Source organism: Apus apus, chromosome 1, assembly GCF_020740795.1.
Source record: "Apus apus isolate bApuApu2 chromosome 1, bApuApu2.pri.cur, whole genome shotgun sequence".
Taxonomy (NCBI): Eukaryota; Metazoa; Chordata; class Aves; order Apodiformes; family Apodidae; genus Apus; species Apus apus.
In genome coordinates, this window is record NC_067282.1 from 103939438 (window position 1) to 103959579 (window position 20142).

Consider the following 20142-nt stretch of genomic DNA (forward strand, 5'->3'; position numbering starts at 1 on the left):
ATGCATTTAATGAATATATAGAATTACATGGACATGGATTTAGTTTTATTTATATTCATATTAATGAGACAGCAGCAATAACAGAAATATAATATGAAGTGTACATTAAATTAAAATGTTCTTCAAAAAGGATATTTTTAGGTAGTAATTTTATATACCTGTGGTATTTTTTGTTCTCAAAGAAGCTGGGTGTTTCCTGGAATAGGTAGGAGAAAGTTTGTCTCTCTTTTTAAAACCAGCTCTTTTATTTAAACCATTAAAGCTTATTTTTTAGTAATGAATATGAAACAAAATTACACTTTACAACCTTCCAGAAGAAAAGGAACTTTCAGAACAGTTTAATTATTAATGTAATTAATATATGATTGTGTTTTATATAATGATTGATTTATAGCACCCTCCTTGAAAATAATTCTAGGAGTAATGTTAACTGTCTCGTACTAAGTTAGACCAAGCAACGTCTTTATTCTGACATAATTGCACATGAGCATAAAATTAAAAAAAATAAACTGACATCTACTAAAAGCAGTAGCTTTCAATTTTCTTTTAAGTGCACACCAAATCCTTCTGAGGCTCTTTATTTGGTGTTCATGCTGCAAAGAAGGATCTTTTCCTACAAAGTGTTATCTTTACCTGAATGTCTACTTACTTTATGTGTCACGTCATAACAAGTCTTGTACAGAATTGTGTTCTAAATAGTTCTTTTTGTCCTGTACTTACAATGCAGTTTTGGATCATTCATGGAAGACTTGATTCCTCTATATTTTTTTTCCTCTCAAAACCAGCAAAAATAATCCTGAACCTGTACGTTACCAAGTACTTCCTCACAAAGTGTCTGGTAATGAAAAATCCTTCTGTGTTTTGTATTTTCTGAAAAGGATACTAAAAAAAAAAATAATAAAAAAATTATTGTTTTTAATTGAATCAGTTTGGGAAGCTTCTCTCAAAATACTATAAATAGAGCCAAACCACTGTTAAATTTTAGAGATCCTAACTGGGAGGTCATTGTACATGAAGGAGCTGAGTGAACCACAGAAGAGCAAGCTTGAGTAGCTGCAGGCCTGTGTTGTGCCACGCACATCCCTTGGCTACAGAAGGCAGCTGATTGAAACAGAGTTGCTGTAGGCAGCTCCCACTTGGTACCGGTGATTATGCCACCTGCATGTCCTCGTCTTTAGCTAAAACTGCAGCATCAGGTTCTCACGTGGATGTCCTTTTTATTTGATAGTGGAAATTATTAGCAGAATTGTTTTATTTTAGACTGGAAGACTGAAGTTAGACTGAAATGTCTAACTCTCCCACAGACTGGATCTTGACTGGAGCTCAGTACCAGTCCTGTACAACTTGGTTTAAACCGTTTTTAAGATTCATAATGCCTTCAACACATGGAATGGTTACCACTCCGTTTCAGTTCAAGATCAGGAATTTTTATCCACTTCAAATGATTTTCGGGTTGTGGCCTGGCTTTTGGACAATAACTGGCTTGGATACATCAGTCTGGCTGAGGTCTGAAGGTGCTTAGAAGTGAATATGTTTACCTTAAAAACTTTGAATATACAGCAGCCTACTTGCTTTTTTAGTATGGTTTTGATAGTAGTTCTTCATAATGTATATAACATACCCAAAAATACTGTCTCAAGTTTAAAACTTTTGGTAACACTGATTGAAGTGTCATCTAACTTGTGATAGCAAAAACTTCAGCATTCTTGACCACTAAATGAAACTGTTGTTTTCCACATGCATAGAGAATCCATCCTTTTTCTTAAACTTTCATTAAGTTTATGGAGTTCTTTCCGTGAAGGTAGAGACCTTTAAGCATACATGATTTGTGCCCCTACTTTAATATGTTTGGTCTTGTAGAATGAAGGTCTTAATAAGGCTAGACTTGAAATAAAGGTCTGAAACGTGTAACCTGTTGAAACATTTTATGCTTCTGTTCTTTTAAATTATTTCTGTGTCGAGTTTTGATGTCTCCAAATTCTTCTTTTGCTTATGAAAATAGTGGACTGTTTTGAACATCACTATATTGGTATCATAACAGTTCAGCCTAACAAACTTCTTTTATCTTTTAGTGGTAACATTTCTGAGGGTGAAAGCATATTATAACATGAAGATGTTAATGTGTTTGTGAAATGTAGAGATTTTTCTATAATCTCAGATTCTGTAGTGTATTGGTGGATTTTTTTCAACTTCGGAAGCTTCAAACAATATACTCTGTGGATGTATAGTGAAATAAAAGCTATATAATTTGTCCTATATGAAAAAGTGTGATCCCAGTCTATCTGAAAACTTTGCCAATGTCTAAAGTCTCTCTAAAGCTGAGACCTTGGACCTGAGATATTAAGGAAAACAAAGAAAATTAAGCAATAGGTCTTTTTGCTAGAGAAGCTGAAGGAAACTGCAGATAACACAACACAGAAGGCATGACTCAGTACTTGAATATTTGTGACCAGATTGCTCTCCTTAAAAAAGGCTCAGCTTCTCTATGTTCGTTCTTAAAGTGCATCTTACCTGGAGCGCAAAGTACCAGTAATTAGGTATAGACAGTGATTAAAAACCAAGTAGTTATTGGTACGTCAGTAATTTTTTTTTTTTGAGAATATCTTGGGCTGAGAGTTCTCAAATTACTATATTCTTCCTGTAGTTCATTATGATGCTTAAGAACACAAGTTTGTTGTTTAAATGCTGTGTTAAATATTTAATATATGGAATACTTCAAATAAGAAATACTAATAAATAGACAATTTATTTCTTAATAATCAGTTTTATTTTAAATAAAAATGCTAAAATACAAAAAAGAATCTTACCTTGTGAGGCATAGACCTTTACAACCCAATTGTAGAAGTAGTGATTTGTGCTGTAGGAACTGAGCTATTAGCTTTCATCTATATAACATTTGTGCCAAATAATTTCAAATGACCTTAAAATTAATAACCTTTTAAGTGTTGCAACTTTAAAAGTTTCATGCCTATTTTTGTGAGTTTCAATAGCTGTATGAGTGTTATGACTATAAAATAAAAACAATTTACATGTTTAGGTTCCTAAATTTTACAGGTGTCTCTGAGGTTAAGTTTAGTTTACCTGCTTTCCCTTCCATTGGGATGAATATTCTAACAGACTGCATCAGATTGTATGAGTAATAGTTACAATGTTCTTTGTGAGGTTTTTAATGTTTTCAGCAAAAGCTGAGGAGGAGAATTACTCCTCAGAAGTACTACATGTGAAGGAAGTTTCCCTTTTCTGTCCTTTCCTTTACTCAGTCATTTCAGATAGTCATTATAACCAGAATAAAATTAAACATGTCAAGGAAGAAAAGTCTAGCTAATCTTGCTCTGTTTTTAAATCAGGTGAAGTACCACCGATGAGATGGATAGTAAATTTTGACCGAGATCTTCTAGATGGCCTGGTGTTAGCAGCACAGCTGGCATCTTATTGTCCATATTTGGTAAGGACTTTTCTTATTATTGTGCAAGTTTTGTACAGTTTATTAATATAACTGGATTTATTCAGGCCTTATTTTTCCTTTGCAATATTTGCTTATATGGATTTTGAAAATAAAAAACCCTTGCAATATTTAGCAAGTCTAGACTGATTACTGCGGGATTATTGTTTTTCTTCCCTTTGGGTATATTCTTAATAGGTAATTCTAGTTTAAAATGTAGATCTTTTGGATTGCTAAAGAAGTGAAAATAGAAACATAATGTTTTTGCTTAGTGGAATACCAAGAGTCTGATTTCTCTGTCTTTGCTAGATTGCTACTCACTTTGTAAGGATGTATACTAATCCAAGGACTTCTGCACAGCTTCTGCACAACTGTTTGATACTTGTGAATGCTATGCATGCTGTCAGTCTGGCTATAGACATAAAGGTAAATGGTTTAATGCTAGCAATACTTACATGCTTTGAATTTTATTTACTTATTTTTACTTTTATGGTATTGATATTGTACATCAAACTAAGATGAGACTTTAGTAAAGCAGGTTTATTTCTTGATATATTACTGTGTGATGGAAACAAAAATACTGCTTCATATAAATAGACTTATTTCCATAATTCCTTGCTTTGTAGAATTGTTTATATGTGACTAGCTGAACATAACAATATTAATTCAGTTTAGATTCTAGCACTGTAATTACAAAATTAAAACCTGAGTGGATTTTTAATGAATATTCTAAGGCAATTTAGAAAATATATATATGTAAAAACAAACAGTGGAACATAAAAAGGAGTGGCAAAAAATGATATGAAAATCTGGTGACACTCAGATGCATCTATCCAATAATGAAGGCTCATGAGAGTGCTCATGAGAGTGCTGTCCCAGGTTTGATACAAACAGATATCGTAGCTTTGGACTACTTGGGAAGCAAGGGAAAAAAGGAAAATAAGAGGGAATCATAATTCAGTAACTAGCACACACAACTAGCACTTGGAAGATGAGAGCATGAGTCCCTGTGAGCATGTAGCCTTGTAATACAGTTTTGCCATTGCTAAAACAGGTGATTTTGTACTGAATTTACAGGGCCTTAGGCCTGGGATTTGACAGACCTTCTTCTTTGCTTCCTGAGTGATTAAAAATCCTGTCCTTACCAAAACTAGTAAAAAAACTGTTGCAGTTATTTTCTTAAGAATTTACAGAGTGGTGTGGCTTCCATTATGAATGAAGTGAATGTGAGGGCCAGTGATGAGCTGGAGTGGATGTGAAGTGTGTTGGGCTGCCTAGAAGACCAGAAGAAGATAAAGTAGAATAGATGTGGTATTTGTCGATGTATGAGGAAACTTTCAAAAAAATTAATTATAAATCAGAGATAGAGATGTGATGTGAATAATGTGGTATGAAAGGAAGCTCAGTTACAGCTTTTCTTTTCCACTTGATTGTGTTATGATTACAGGTAATAATTAACCCTGCTATTTCCAATTGTATCAGCTGCTCTCTTGCTTCTACATCCTGATACAGATGCGCTGTCATAAATAACTTTGATAATACAGGCTAAACCAAGAAAATCTACTGTTTCATATACTTGTGATTGACAGGAAGCATAAAAAGATAATTAGGTATAAGCCTTAAAATGAAGGCGTATTTTGCCTCAGCTTTTAATAAGAGAAACAGGAAGTTCAGCACATGAAGGCAGAGGCTTGGTGGCAGATGTACAGAAGGAGTTAACCACATTAAAGGGGAAGCACAACTCCATCCAGGACATTCTCCTTAATGCACTTAGTGTGTTTTAATACTAAAATGTCTACAATACTACAATATTATTAGTTCTGTACATTTTTGAGTTATTGGTGTTTTTATAGATGGGGAATTCCATCTATGAACATATTAGGAATTTAAACACAGCTATATAATCTCTCGTCACCAGAAAAGGGAACAGATCTTGGCTCTTCAAGGTCTTTATTTTAATTCTAGCTAAGGCATGTCCTACAAACAAAATATTGTGGAAAGTGGAAAAAAAAAAAGACAATTGAAAGGGTACTTTTTACCTAGATTTATTGGAATTCACATATACTCCTCTAAAACTACTGTAGCAATTTCTTAAGCTTCTTGTTATTCAGCAATAAAACCATCAAAATACAAGAATCCTGTTGCTGAACTCTCCTGATTTGGGATTTTTCTGTTTGTTTTGTTTCTTAAATTTAGCAGGCTGAAATGTTACAGCAGTATTGGCAAAGTTCTTGACTATTAGGTAATTACTGCTTCTGATCCTTCAGGACAGCTTTGCATTAATTAATGCAAGAATGGTGGTGACAGCACAAACTGAGAAACATGTTAGGTCTGGAATAGGTGACATTTAAAATCACTTTAAAATCTAAGGTTCTGTAATAATAAAGAAGTTTAACTGTCTGGAACACTTTAGCTGCAAGTTTAAATGATACTTCTAATGGAGTTCAAGGCTTTTAAATCCTCTTAAGGATTAAGATACAGACTTAAGATGGAGCACATTGGGCAAGAAATTCTTTGTTTCTGCTATCTAATAATAATGAACAGTTTAACTCTGGAGTATCAATGGTGTTTTTCTATGTATTTTTATTTGTGTTTGATATTTTTAAGTTCTAAAATGCTTTGATTTGAAGAAGATCCAATTGAAACCCCAAAATAAAATACTGAAAGACAGTATGGTGTGTAACAGTGATATAGAGGGAATGTATGTGACAAGGATAGATTAGGAGCAAAGGTGCAATGTCTGGAAATTGTGAGTAGAGGAACTCAGTTTTTTACTGACTGATTTAAATTGGTGCCAATAATTCTAACATTTATATTTGTAACCAAATAAAAGGGAAAAGGGAGGATATTTTCAGACATGCTATAGAAGATGTGACTGAAGTCCAAGAGTGTTTAAGAAGCTGAAAATGAATCTAGCTGTTCTGTTGAAATTCAGCATAGTTCTGGAGCAGAAAGCAGAGAAACTGGGCAATTCATAGACATATGAGGAAGAAAGGAGGATATATGGTAACCTCAAGACTTGAGTCTGAAATGAAGGAAAGATGCTGTCAGCAGCCAATCGAGAATAGTAAAGAAATGCCGTAGCAGATTATTTTTTAATTTCCAGTATATGTAAGAATTTTTCCTTGAGGCAGTCTACAGGTTACTGCATGCACTTAGAAAAGTAATTTTCTGGCTGTTACCTAAGGTTTACTCATATTGTAATAATCTCTAAAGACGATTAATAATTTTTTGTTTTCACTTTCCTGTACTTGAATAAGGAACTCTTAGCTGTGTAAATATGGCAACTTCTTGACAAAATTAACTTTAAGGAAAATTATTTCTTTATTAATCCTTACTAATTTGACTAAAATTTGTTTGATACTGCAAATACACAGACAGAATTCTATACCTGTCTCTCCCCCAATCTATAAATTCATATACCTTGGTCTGCCTGAAATAGGAATGTAATGTTGATGTGCTATCTTAAATCTGGAAAATAGAAAAGCAAAAAAATTTAAAAATAGTTTTATTTGTTACAGTAGCAATTGTCTTTTCATATGTATCTCTACTCAATAGTATTCCAAATAGTATCTTTCCTGCAGTATTCTGGAAAAACACTTAAAGAGAGTTGTGAAGGACTGAATCTCCCTCGGCCTTCTTACAAAAGTGGATGCAACAACTATATGCTTTAATCTGTAAGCCTGATAAATCAGAGCACTAGGTAAAGATGATTTGGCTGGAATTTAGCCTTATTGATAACGTTGTGCAAGCATTTGATACTGTCCCACACAACATCTTTGTCTCAAAAATGGAGAGACATGAATAGAATGTGTGGACCACTCGGTGGGTAAAGAATTGGCTGGATGACCACACTTAAATCTTTTTAATAAGGATATTCATATGTGTATATATTAGAATAATACATTTGTTTAGGTTGGAAAGAACCTTTAAGATCATCGAGTCCAACACCTAACCCAGGACTGCCAAGCCAACCACTTAACCATGACCCTAAGGACCACATCTACATATATTTTAAATACCTCCAGGGATGGTAACTCAGCCACTTTCCTGGAAGCTTGTTCCAATGCTTGGTAACACTTTTGGTGAAGAAATGTTTTCCTAATAGCCACTTTAAACCTCCCCAACACAACTTGACACAACTTGAGAGTGTTTCCTCTTGTTTCGTTGCTTCTTACATGGGAGAGAGGCTGACTCCCCTGTCTCTATGACCTCCTTTCAGGTTGTTGTAGAAAGCGATAGTCTTTACCAACCTCGTTGCTCTTCTGCAAACATACCTAAATATAGACTATTAAGCTTTGTTTAGACACCAAAATGACTACTTTATCTTGTTTCCAGATTTGTTGGCTGTTCCTTTCTCACATTGACTTCCAGACTATTGAAAACTTGGCTGCTGCACTTGTATGAGCAAAGCCTTTATAAATTTAAAAACCTCCTTTTGTTCACAAACAACATTGCTTCCTGCATGTTTTCTCTTTAAGGTCAATGTTTAAGCCTTACAGATCTGGAAATAACTAATAAAGATTAAATGTTTGGCTTTCTGTTCCTGGAATTTACTACAATATTTTTATTACTTTGTGTTTGTTTAATAATTTTGCCATAATTTTCACTAGTAATTTGCCATTGTTGGTTTAATTGGTTACCTAGGTAGTATGGCCACTGATTCCAGGACACTTTCATTTTTCAATTATTTATGTCCTGCTAGAAGCTGTTCTTTGCTGTAGGATGTCTATTTTCATCAATGCTTTGTAGGCTTTGAAGGCCTTGCATTGGGAAAGCCTTCTGCATGCTTTTTGTACCTGTTCAGTATTTTGCTTCCTTACAATATTTAGCTAATTATTACGTATTCAGAAAAACGGAGAGTGCTATTGCCACAAGAAGTGGTTCAGCTACCTACTCCTTCCTAAGATCTTTCAGTAAAGTTTTTCTCTCCTCGTTTCTGTCTGTCAAAGCTTTGTTTCATAGTTAGCTGTGATTATTTTAAAATTTAAACACCCTAATCTGATTTTTCTTTTCCTTTTCCAGCTACATAGATTAATATTTGCATATAAAATATTCTATTATAAGCATCAATCCACTACACTGCTATGCTAATAAAACAGAACTGGCAGCATTTTCTAAATATAATGGAATGACTTAGAGGCAGTTAATGCCATTTAGTTCTTGCTCTAAGTTATAAACCTATTTTCATAAAAAGGAAAGGCATTATTTGCAAGCAGTTACAAATTAATTGTTGAGCAGTAGTACCAGCAGTCCTAAAGACCAGACTTCTGTCATATGCAGGTGATTGAAAACACAGAGTTGATTAGGAAATAAAGGCCCAGAGCTGATGGTGTTGTAACAATTAAATAACTCAATTTTTGCAATAGAACCCATCTACTAGCCCTTAAATTTATGGTCCAGTTTTGATATAATCCTAAACTGGAATACTTAGAATGTGAAGTATAATAATTTATCCAGTTTTCAACTCCAGGAATTTCTTTAACTAAGGAGTGTTAGATTACAAATAAAAAGCTAATATGTAAGCACCAAAGTAATTAAGAAATGTGAGAGACTTTAAAATATTTTGATCAACTTTGTTATGGATAAATCTGTTGAACTTTATTAATTGCTGTCATTTTCTAACAGTGTGTTGTAGACTGTGAATTTTCTGCTGAATGTTGTTGGGAAGTACACTGATTTTTCTTTTTTTTTTTTCTTTCTAGAGCAGTGGATTAATATCACAAGTACAGTTTTATGAATTCAGCACAGAATAAAGCAGAATAATGTTTTTTGAGGGAATAATATCTGATCTAAGTTGGTAATAAGTAGAAGTAGGTAGCAAAAAGAGTTAAGCTTCAACAGATAATCTGCTCTGGCATCTTTGCTATCTTAAATGAAAGAGCAGGAAAGATGAACAGTAGAGGAGTAAAACCTCATCTATATTGGAATAACATCTCCTACAAATACTTGTTAACATTCAATAGCCATTACTGAGATAACTGAAGGGAAAATATCAGAATATTTTTCAGGCTTGTAGTTTAAATGGTTTGGGGGGGAAGAAGCTTTTATATTTTTCATAATAAGTGCATTCTAAAATTCCAACCTTAAGAACCAGTGTTGATGGAAATTAAGATAAATACAAGTTGAGGCATATGATTACAAGACTGATGAAGAGTATATGAAATGAGTCTTAAGAATATGGAGATAACCATTATCCAAGAGACTATGGAGATGACAGGGAAACTTCAGATTGGTGCCCAGTGATACAGTTGCTCTCTTGGAAGGTTTGAGAAGGAGCTATGCTAGAATTGCTGGGATGCTGTGCTGGGCACAAGGCAAGAAAAGAGGGGGGAAGCAGTCAGTGAATATTCCTGCCTTTGTGCTCCATGGATTTGCCACCAGGCGAGCTCCAGTTCTGCCCTGTCTGTGGAATCTCCCACCTGTCTGTAACTTAATAAAAGAGGAAGAAAATTAAGAAAATTTGGAGGTTACCTAGTGAGCACAATGAATTTAATATGTATATGTAAAATGTTATAGGGCTTGTCTGTTCTAATATATCTTGACTGGTTTCTCCTTTCTGTTGTACCAAACAAAACAAAAATTCATGTTCCTTGTAGTACAAAGCACACAGAACACATTCATGCAGGAGTACAGGCATTTATTTTAATCAGGGCTCAGCTGTAGTCAGTAATAACTCTGTGAAGCTTTCAGCAACTAAGTCATACTTCCATAAACAGTGTTTATCCTTTAGGAAAGGGCTGCACCCCTTCTCTCCTTTTAGTCCATGAACCATATGCTCCTGTATTCAGATTCTCTCTTTTTTCTCTCCTTGTCCTGCCAAATAATGCAGAAGGAGAGGGTCATCTCCTAAACTAGATATTAGGAGTCTGTTCAGGGATCCGTCTCCCTCTGGTTTCCTTGCAAAAGGGGAGATGGAGCCTTGTTAAAAATACTACTTTATGAAACATCTGTCATAGAGTAATCAAATAATATAGGCTGAATGCTCTTCAGACTTGCCTACTGTCAATACCCTGGGGACACCTCCACTCCTGCCTGCCCCTTCCCAGCTCCTCAGGACTCCCTCCATTCTGTCCACAGCCCAGGAGCCCACGTCAGTCCCTGCCCCAGCAACACCACAGCAGGGCTGGTCTTCAGCTCCTCACAGCCCTGCTGAGCCAGCCCATAGTCCCTCCTCCCAGTCTTAGCTTGTCTTAGTCCCCAAGGAGGTTTCTGAAGGCTGCAGCTGCCCTGGTGTCCCCCAGCTGCTCTGCTCCTGGGTTGTAGAGTGGGACAGGCCTTTGCTGGCCTGTGCTCTGCTGCTTTGTTATATTGCCTTTAGCTCCTGGAGAGAGCAGCTTGTCCTTGCAACTATTTCTGCCTTTAGTTTGCCCTTCAAATTTGGATGAATTGTAGCTTCACTGGCCTTTCTGGATTTGTTTTCTCCACCTGAACTGAGGATTCTTAGAAACAGGACATGGAGCATCCAATTATGGCACCATGCCTTATGGGCTGAAGGAGCCAGAGAAACCACTGCTGGGTTCATCTGTAGGAATTTGTTAATTTCTTCTTTCTGTAAAACATGGTGGCAAACTTCTAACAAGCTTCGTGACTCGATGGGAAAGAATGAGTATTCTTCTACTGGAAATGCTGTGTTGGTTTGACTTCTTGCATTTCTGAATTAGAATCCAGTTTATTCTAGATATTTCTCGTCTGAAATGCAGATTGTTTTCACCCATCTGTGGCACAAAAGAGCATCTCATTTTCCCTCTTCTGTCTCCAATGTGAGTCCGTTCTTGGTAGCTGAAGAGCACCCTGTTTCAATGACTTTTTAGGAAATTAAGAAAAAATAGTAAGCTCTTTTTATTTTATTCTTGGTGTTCTCTTGAATCTTTGAAAATAAAATACTTTGTATAGGGCTAGAATGCCACAGGCTGTTGAAAGTGAGCATTACTTCAAATGCTTGGTGTTATTGCATTTATTTAGCCTATGTTCATTAATAAAACTTAGCTTACAGCTCCATCTCTTCTTCCAGATTCTTTCTTCATTATACTTAACGTAACTTCAAAACTGGAGTGTTTTCTTAGGCTGCCTTTATAGCTTTTACACAGAGTCAAAGGGAAACTTTGGAAGCTTGGAAGAAAAAGAAGTGAACATTTCTAAGTAGGCAGAACTCTTATGTGGTTCAGGAGGCCTCATGCTGCTTTAGTCTGGGAAAATAGTTAATTGTGCATGTACTTACTGAATCATTTGTTTTGGCATCAGCTTGTAGCGGTGCCCTTTTGGCCCTTGGATTGAGCCAATAGTCTGCTCTTAGGTTCTTATTTTGCATAAATGTTTTTCAACATGGAATATTTGCTTTAAGCTACTGTCATGTGGGAAGAAGTTCTATTTGTACTTGTGCTCAGTGATGCATAATTTTTCTTTCTTAGAGCTCCTGCCTTAGGACTTAAATCTCAGCTGCTTTTTATGGTTCTGTGTTTTATGGAATAGAATCCAGCCATTGTTGCATTTTAATAACATCAAACAAGGAAGAAAACTCAATACAAAATTTATAGTTAAAAAGAATTAATAAACTGTTATTGACAGGCTTATTTCTATGTGTAAAGAATGAAACATAGAATAATTTAAAATCATGAGAGAGGCGTGTTTAACAATAATCAATAAATCCCTAGACCACTATTTTCCAGAAGCTGGCAAATTGTGACAATGGAAATAATACTTTATATTTGTCCAATTTCTTACATTCTTTACTCAAGAAACTGTTGGAAAAAATGGAATAGTGGGATACTCAGTCACTGATACTCCAAGGAGATCCAAATGGCTTTTAGATCTTGTGAATCACTGTTCAGTGTCATCACAGCTGCTTTTGCATTATAACAAGGAACATTCATGAAACTGCTTTTTGCCATACCTTCAGGAGGAGCTAACTAGAGGAACAAGGGCCTTTCTGCAGAATTTGAAGACAGACTCACTTTTGTGTTCTGTTTGGAATGTATCTATTTATGTCTTCACAGAGTATTGTACTGTATCTTGAGCTTTTCTAATTAAGAAGCTGGATTGGCTGGTTTGTAGAAATGCTGCAATAGATGCTCTTGAGTAAAACTGTAACTTGGAAAGAAATATTAACTCCGTTAAGAGGGTAGACATGTCTACACATCTCTCTTACTGCTCAGAAGACAGTCTAGAAAAGGAAAAAAAGTTTTCTCACTTTTTCAGACCATGCAGCTAAAAACTGTGCTGGCTTTTCCCAAGCTCTCTTCATTAATATTTGGGAGCCAGAGTAAATGCAGTTAACCAAAAGTTTCTGATAATGAGAATGAAATATTTGCTTTGATTTCAAGGTTCCTGCTGGGAATCCATAGGGGACTAGTTCCTTCCATGGAGCTGCTTTATTGAGTTGACTGTTTTAGACTTCTTGTCTCCCAAGTTTTTAATGTTTTATTTATTTATTTTTTAATAAATGCCAGAATTTTGTCTTCTCAGAAATGACAAAAAAAGAATTTTTAATTAATTATTAAAACCATTTTTAATAGCCCTGGAGAAATATGAATGGAAAAGAAAGAGAAATGAGACTTTAAATCCCACATCTAGAGGTGATTTTGCTTTAGGACATCTGAGAACACTCTTAATTAAGTAATATTTTTTCAGATTTTTCAATAATCTGGATTTTTAATCTTAATTTTATCATTTTAATACTGAAGAGGGAAACAAAATATGTACAATAATTTAATTGCATTATAAAATTTTAAATTAAATTTTTTTTGTTATAATCTAAATGTTCAGCATTTTTTCTATTCAATAAAATAGAGAATTGGCTAATCTAGAAGCAGACATATACTAAGGTGAAACATTACCTAATGCAAATCATATCTCTACATAGACTTGCATCAGAGAGCAGGTGACTGAATAGCTGCTCTGTTACCTTCAGTACTTTAGAAATAGTATCCATTCCCTTGGTAAATCTACTGGAGAATACTGAGGTGCTGGAAAAGATGATTCATTATGAACATTGCCTCATAAGAATCAATTAAAAGAGATTTAAAGAGCTTTTATCCTCTAATGCTCCATTTAGGTGATAAACATCACGTTGAGGACAATAATATAGTTGGTTATAAAAATAAATTACTGTAGGAACTGAAAGTATGGTACTGTGAAAAACCTGTATAATTTAGATTTATAGAAGAAATAATAATGTATAGGAATATTTGTTATTCTCTGAGGTCCCTGGAAATTTTAATATTATTGACAATAAGAATTAAAATTAGACTTTGATACTGGCAAAGTATAAAAATAAAATCAAATTGAAACAACCTTACCCTCATAGGTTACTAGTAAGAAGTTTTGGTCCTTAAAAAGGTATAGTGGTAAAAAATGTACCCATGTTATCTAGAGTAATTTTTAAAAATAAAAATAGCAAAGTTTTAAAAATATTTCACTGAAATGGCTGTGCCAAAAACCTGGGCTTCTTATTCAATGTAGTTCAACGAACGTCACACATTATTAGATGGTCTGTATTTACTTTTATCTTTTTACTAATCTGACCTCCTCAAGTGCATTACATCACCATTTTTATTCCTTTAATAACTTACCAAGAAGAGGTAACCAAGGCTTCTCTTGGAGTGTGACATTCTTTCTCAATCTTACCACAGCTGGAGTAATCTGGCAAGTGTCAGTTGGACTTGCCTGTTCTCATGAGGGATCACACAATATCACCAGACACTGTTTTACCACCAGTCTTTGCTTCGTATCTAGTAGGTTACATGCTTGCTGATTTTTCAGGTTATATTACAAGACCTTTCTTATAAAGGTCTGGTTCAGGGAAGTGTGTATGTGCAGCGAAGCAGAGAAATTGCGTACTGGATTTACCAATAGGTTACTAGTCTTGAATCAGCAGCTATGTTTGTGCTTATAAGGCACGCATGAGATTTTTTTTATGTGTGGAAGCCTTACTTACACAGTCATAGGTTTGACTGTTGCTGATCTGGAGAGATCTGTGTGCTATTGCCAGCTCAGCTATGATTTCCTGACAGTTTGCACAACGCAGGCTAACATTGGGAGCGGCACGTTTCATTATTTGTGGTAGTTTCTGGAGAATGTCTGATGGTGAACATGGAGAGCACACTGTTTGTTCCTGCAACTCTTGCTATCCCTTTTTAACTACAAGCTACAGACATTGTTTCTAGGCCTTTTGGGCCTAGACTGCCACATATGCACTTACGAGACAGGTTGAGGTCCCCTATAATATGCTTGTTTCTAAATAAAACTGGTGCAAACAAAACCAACATTCTAAATGAAACTGATTATGTATTACTCTTCATTCTTCCTCCAGATGAACAAAAAAGGCATGCCATTTAAGATAAATTTCTGTTTTATTTAGTTTGTCTTTTAGGACAGTGCAAAAAATAATGTAGTCTTTGATGTTTTAAGTATGTTTGTGCTACAAATGAACGTGTATTGTTTGAGACTTGTTTGTTCGTATCCTTAGAAAAGGATGCCAAATTTTCTGTAGTTGTTGACCAGGGAAAGTCAACTTTTCCTTATTGCTCATGTGTTTGTATATGAAGTATCTCCTAGAGGTTGCCAAGTTCCTAGTAAGTTCAAAAAACAAACTGTCCAGCTGTTTTATAACATAGAGTCTTGGAACTTAAGTGTCTTGTGCCTGTTTTCTTGCTCTCTCACATGACCCTGCAGATCTTAAATACATTTGTGTATTTACAATGCTTCTAAGTAATGTACAGGTCAAACATAAAATAAGTAAAAATGTGCTCTATTCTTTGAGTTGTTTGCAGCTGCAAATTCATGTTATGATGCAACCATGTGAAGAGGGAAGCTTGACTCTTGAGTGATGAGATGAGGTTACCTGTAGTTATGGGCAACTTAGCCAAGCTGCTTAGAGAAGGTGACAGGGACAGTCAACAACAGCACAATAGATCTGGGTTTTTTAGTTGACAGTTGGGAAAAGTTTTTCATGTAAGATAAGAAGACTTAGAAAGGTAGTCACTTTCTAGGTATTAAGCAAAGGAGGATACCTTTTCAAAATATATATCTATTGGATGACTCTCAGTTATGTAAGAGATCCAAATAAGATGTCTTAAAATAAAAAAGTAGCCTTTTAATGGGATGACATGTTAATGCAGTGGTTTGCTGCTTAAATCTATTCCTGTCTGTGTGTTTTACAGTATGATGATGTATCATTCAGGAGAGAAATAAACTGCAGTTGTAAAAGTTTATTTAGTATATTAGAGACAATTTTATTATAATAACATTATATTATAAGATAATAAGCATGAAGTTTTAAAATACTTCATTTAATTTGATTTAGGTAGTATAGATTCTTATTTCTTTAAAACTGTAGCCAGATCTTTCCTGTCTGTATTTGTGGGAAGCCACTTGCATCATTAAGTCTCTATACTATCTCATTAGTCTTCTGAAAAGTTTATGTATTTGATAGAGGAGTTTCTACCTCTCTTCAGTGATTTAACAGGATCGCTGAGGACTAAAGCTTTGACAGGTTTTGCTGTTGCCATTGAAATTCATTTCTATAAGTCAAATATTTCAGAAGAAGGAATACTTGCTACCTTTTGTAAAGCAATTTGGCATCTGCAGTAACAATAATTATGTAGCTGTTAGTTGCACGGTGACAGTGTTTTCTTAAACAGTTGCAAAAATCTGTCTAGGAGTATTTGGGATGCTATTTTATATAGTAAATTAAAATATATAAAAAAATTGTAAAATAATAAAGACTTTTTTTTCCAGTCAGTGAATGTTACTTGCTTTTGCTATTATGTTTTATTTTAATAAGAATTGTTTCTGCTGAACTGTGGGGAAAAAAAGTGGTTTTACTTTTCAACCTAAGTTTATTACCAGAGCATGTCAGTAGTCTTCAAGAATTAGTTTTTTTGTGCACTGACAAGATTCGTGTTCATTTTAGCTGTGGGCCTAGTCTAGTTATTAAAAGTTAGGTTGAAAATACTTGTAAATAAGAATTACCATACACTTTTTTGTTCTTCATCTTCATATCTCTAAACTATGTAGGCAAAATTAAATATCTGGTTATTTTTTCATTTTGTTTTCAATATTAGGCGACTGACATCTGTGATCCAAACCCAGTCATGATGCTTATGCTGTGTGTCTACCTATATGAAAATCTCCCTCACTACTTACCCATGAAGACTATAGAATTTACAGGTGCCCTCCATGAAACTGTTGTTAAACAGGTACTCATATAATTGAATTTAAATGTGTAGCATTAAAAGTTTAAAAGACTGTATGTATAAATGTATTTATATTATGTATATACTACAACACAGAATTAATAGGTTTTGTGTCAGTTGGCCACTAAACATAGAAGATGGGATCATGTATCTTCTTTTATTCTCTTCAAGCTTGGAATTCTGACTTCTGCTGCTGTTTTTAACTTATGTACAGAGCAAAAATCTACAAATCTGACAAATCTGAGATCAAATATAGAGAGGACTAAGAGATTAACAGGCATGGGAGTGCAGTGTACACTGCAAAAAGAGTAGTCAGAAAAATTGAGTCTGTACTCCCTAGGAAGAAAAATTATTTACCTCGTTATTTGAAGTACTTATTTTGTGATATCCTTGGTTTGTATTTTGGAACTTAGCTGCACAACAGGTATATACTCTAAAAACTGAATAAAAATCGGCTGATTTTATTGTTACTGTTTTGATAGGTGTGTCTGAAAAACCCAAGCAGTAAAACCTTGAAGTACAATGCTATGCTTGTAGGAAGAGATGCTGATGATTTCTCATTACCTAAAGGAAACACTGTCAGCATTGCCCCTAAGTAAGTATTAAATTTTTTTAGTGTTGCTAATAAGTCTAGCAGTATGAAAATATAAACATGCTAATTTTCTAGTGCTGGAACAACAGAAATCTGTTCAGACTTTTCTTTTGACCTTAAAGATTAGACTTTATCTGTTTTACCTAGAACAAATCCAGAGTAGTTTATCAGTGGCAAACTTGCAGTTTAGCTCAGTAGAGCTTTAAAAGCAGAATACAAACCTTTAGATAATCAGAGGAGTTATCTGTGTCCAATAAATACTTTTGTCCCAATGTATGGAAAGCTTTAGTTTTCAGTTTGGATCGCTGGTTTTATATTTTGTTTTCTTTGCCCAACTGAAGTTGAAATATCTCTTTTGATCTTGATTCGCATTTTTTCATCAATGCATTGGGAAACGTGAGAACGTAAAAATACTTTCTTCTACGATTTCAGTTTTTCTTTACTATTTTTGTTGGAAGCACTGCTGGGAATTGGACAGACCGTGACACAGGTTTGATAGTAGCGTTAGACTGCTTCTTTTTGCCCCCATCCTCCCTTCACACCAAAAGAGAAACTGCTGCAGATGCAATGTAGTTATTTCTCTATCTTACATTTCTGAAAGCCTTCTAAGGAGCCTGGAGAGATTTAATTTTGTGAAAACACTAGATGGTTAACATTTTTGGTAGCAGTAATACTTATGTTTTTTTTTTCTTCTTTTTTTTTTGTTCGCTAAGTATGTTTTGCTCTTTCTGTGCTATGTGGCTTTATGACTAGATACAGAAATTTCACTAATCCCTGTTTACCTGTTGAAGACAAGATGGATATAGCAGTGACTCTGCTAAAGTCAATTAAGACTTTTAAGTTTAGACTGCCAATCTATTTAAAATATTCATTTGCAGATAAAATAGATTTGACATTGTAATAAGGAAAACAAAGGTCAACATTCATATGCAGGTAACCTGGGAAGAGGAAGAAAAACCTCAAATGTATATTGTCAAATAAATATAAATAAATGCAGTGCTCTTTAAGGATGATCAATATTTCAGTATTAAATGACATGCCTTTTGTAAATATATGCAAAAGGGACAACAAGTAATGCTATGTTTCCAGTGGAACTGTGAGGGTGATTTGAGTCCATTTTCTTTGCAATTACTTCAAATAAGAATTAACATAAAAAATCTAATCCTTGAAAATATCATGTGTTTCTCTGAAAGGTCAATACCACGGCTGTTTTTCACTTCACCTTTAAAAAAATCAAAACACAATAAATGTGTTTTCATTGAGCTGCTTGGCATTATATGTAGCAACAAACATTTGAAAAAAATGCATAGAAATAAAAGCTCTTGGAAATGCCAGTCATCCACTGCTGACCACTGCAGAATTTGTCATAATGTGACCTAACTTGTAATCTTGGTCACTAAGTGAAAAGTAGGTTCTTTGTGATTAACAACTTTCTTAATATTATGAGGGAAGTGTCTGAGAACTCTAAGCTTTGGTGGGATGGGTGATAGTCTTGTAGGTTCTTTATATTAGGCCATAATATCATAGGTGGGTTTGGAAGTGATAGTAACTTGAATAATAAACAAACACTTCTATTTAATTGATTATGTGTCAACTTACTGCCATTAGTGCTGATTGATATTCAGTTGTATAAGGGCAAGAAAAATGGCAGAGGATTTGTAGAAGAGAGTGTTTTGCTTTCTTTGGAAGGAGTGCCTTCAGAGAAACTCAGAAATGAGGCAGACTTCTAGAAACAAATATATTTATGGGCTGTATAAGAAGTGAGGGAGAATTTTCAGTGTATTTAATAAACAATTTGATGTGAGTGTATTAGTAAAATCTAATGTAGTTACTTTTTGACTGGAACATTAGCATCCTTGACTATCGCCTGTTTAGGAATAAAATCTGTTAAAATAAATAGAAAGATACATTTCACATTGAAGTTATTTGTTCTACTTTTAGAACTCAATAATCCATAAATATAGGATTGGAGGCAGGTGAATCAATGTGTTAACAATCACTAAAAATTAGGAAAGCCTACTTGCTGTATCAGAGAACAGGGTTCTAGTTTAAAAATAGAAGTTGTACTTTAAAAAAAACTTTCTGAGTATCAGTAAAGGTTCAGACAACTTAGGGTCAGATATCCTTACATCCTTGTTCTCCTGAGCAGAAACTGTTCCTTATGAATTTATGAATGTTATACATAAATATGGCTGTGCCTTCACCACTAGTTTGGCTTTTCCTGCAAGCTAACTTGATACCAGCCAGCTTTCCACCCCCCTCTGCCCCAAAACGGCAGGTACTTTAGATAAACTAATAAACAAGAAGCAGCAAAAAGTAGCAGCTCTTGCCTTGAGAAGGCGTGCTGTGGGGCTGCAGTGAAGTTGTAAAGCTTATTTTGATGGAGTTTGAGTGTAAAAGGTCAAGGGAAATATTAGCACTTCAGAGAACATTCACTCACGAGAGTTCAGGCAATTACAGCTGAAAACATGAACCGTAGCCTTGATAGGGAAGCTAAAGAAACTGAAACTTGTCAGTCTTCTGGCTGGAGAGCTGGAAGACTTTAAGTAAGACATGTTATGCATAGAGACATGTCTCTAATTATCTGCCAAATATATATTTCTATATTTAGAATTAACTAAAATTTGCTTTATGATGACTGTGGGTCATTATAATCACTAATAAATTATTGTCATGATTTGACTCAGGATTGGGAATTTAACAGGTTAAAATAATGTTCTCGATCCCCTCTCACCCAGGTAGAGAAAGGAGAGAGGGGGGGTTCATGGGAGGTGATAGGGGTTTGCACATTCCTGCACATACTTGTATATATTTGTACATATTTTCTTTTATTTAATTAAAGCTGTCCAGTTTAGTTTTCAATTCAGAAGGTCTCTCTCCTTACTCTCGCTCTCTCGTTTCCCCACCTGGGT

At 34.7% G+C, this 20142-nt stretch overlaps 1 protein-coding gene across 1 annotated transcript in view; it reads left to right on the forward strand.

Moving 5' to 3' along the window:
• Positions 1 to 20142, forward strand: part of CFAP47 (cilia and flagella associated protein 47) — a 307875-nt gene that overhangs the window by 91216 nt on the left and 196517 nt on the right. Inside the window, 4 exon segments of the mRNA XM_051614860.1 lie at positions 3348 to 3445; positions 3752 to 3868; positions 16507 to 16641; positions 17121 to 17233. Of these exon segments, the coding sequence (XP_051470820.1) occupies positions 3348 to 3445; positions 3752 to 3868; positions 16507 to 16641; positions 17121 to 17233 (463 nt within the window).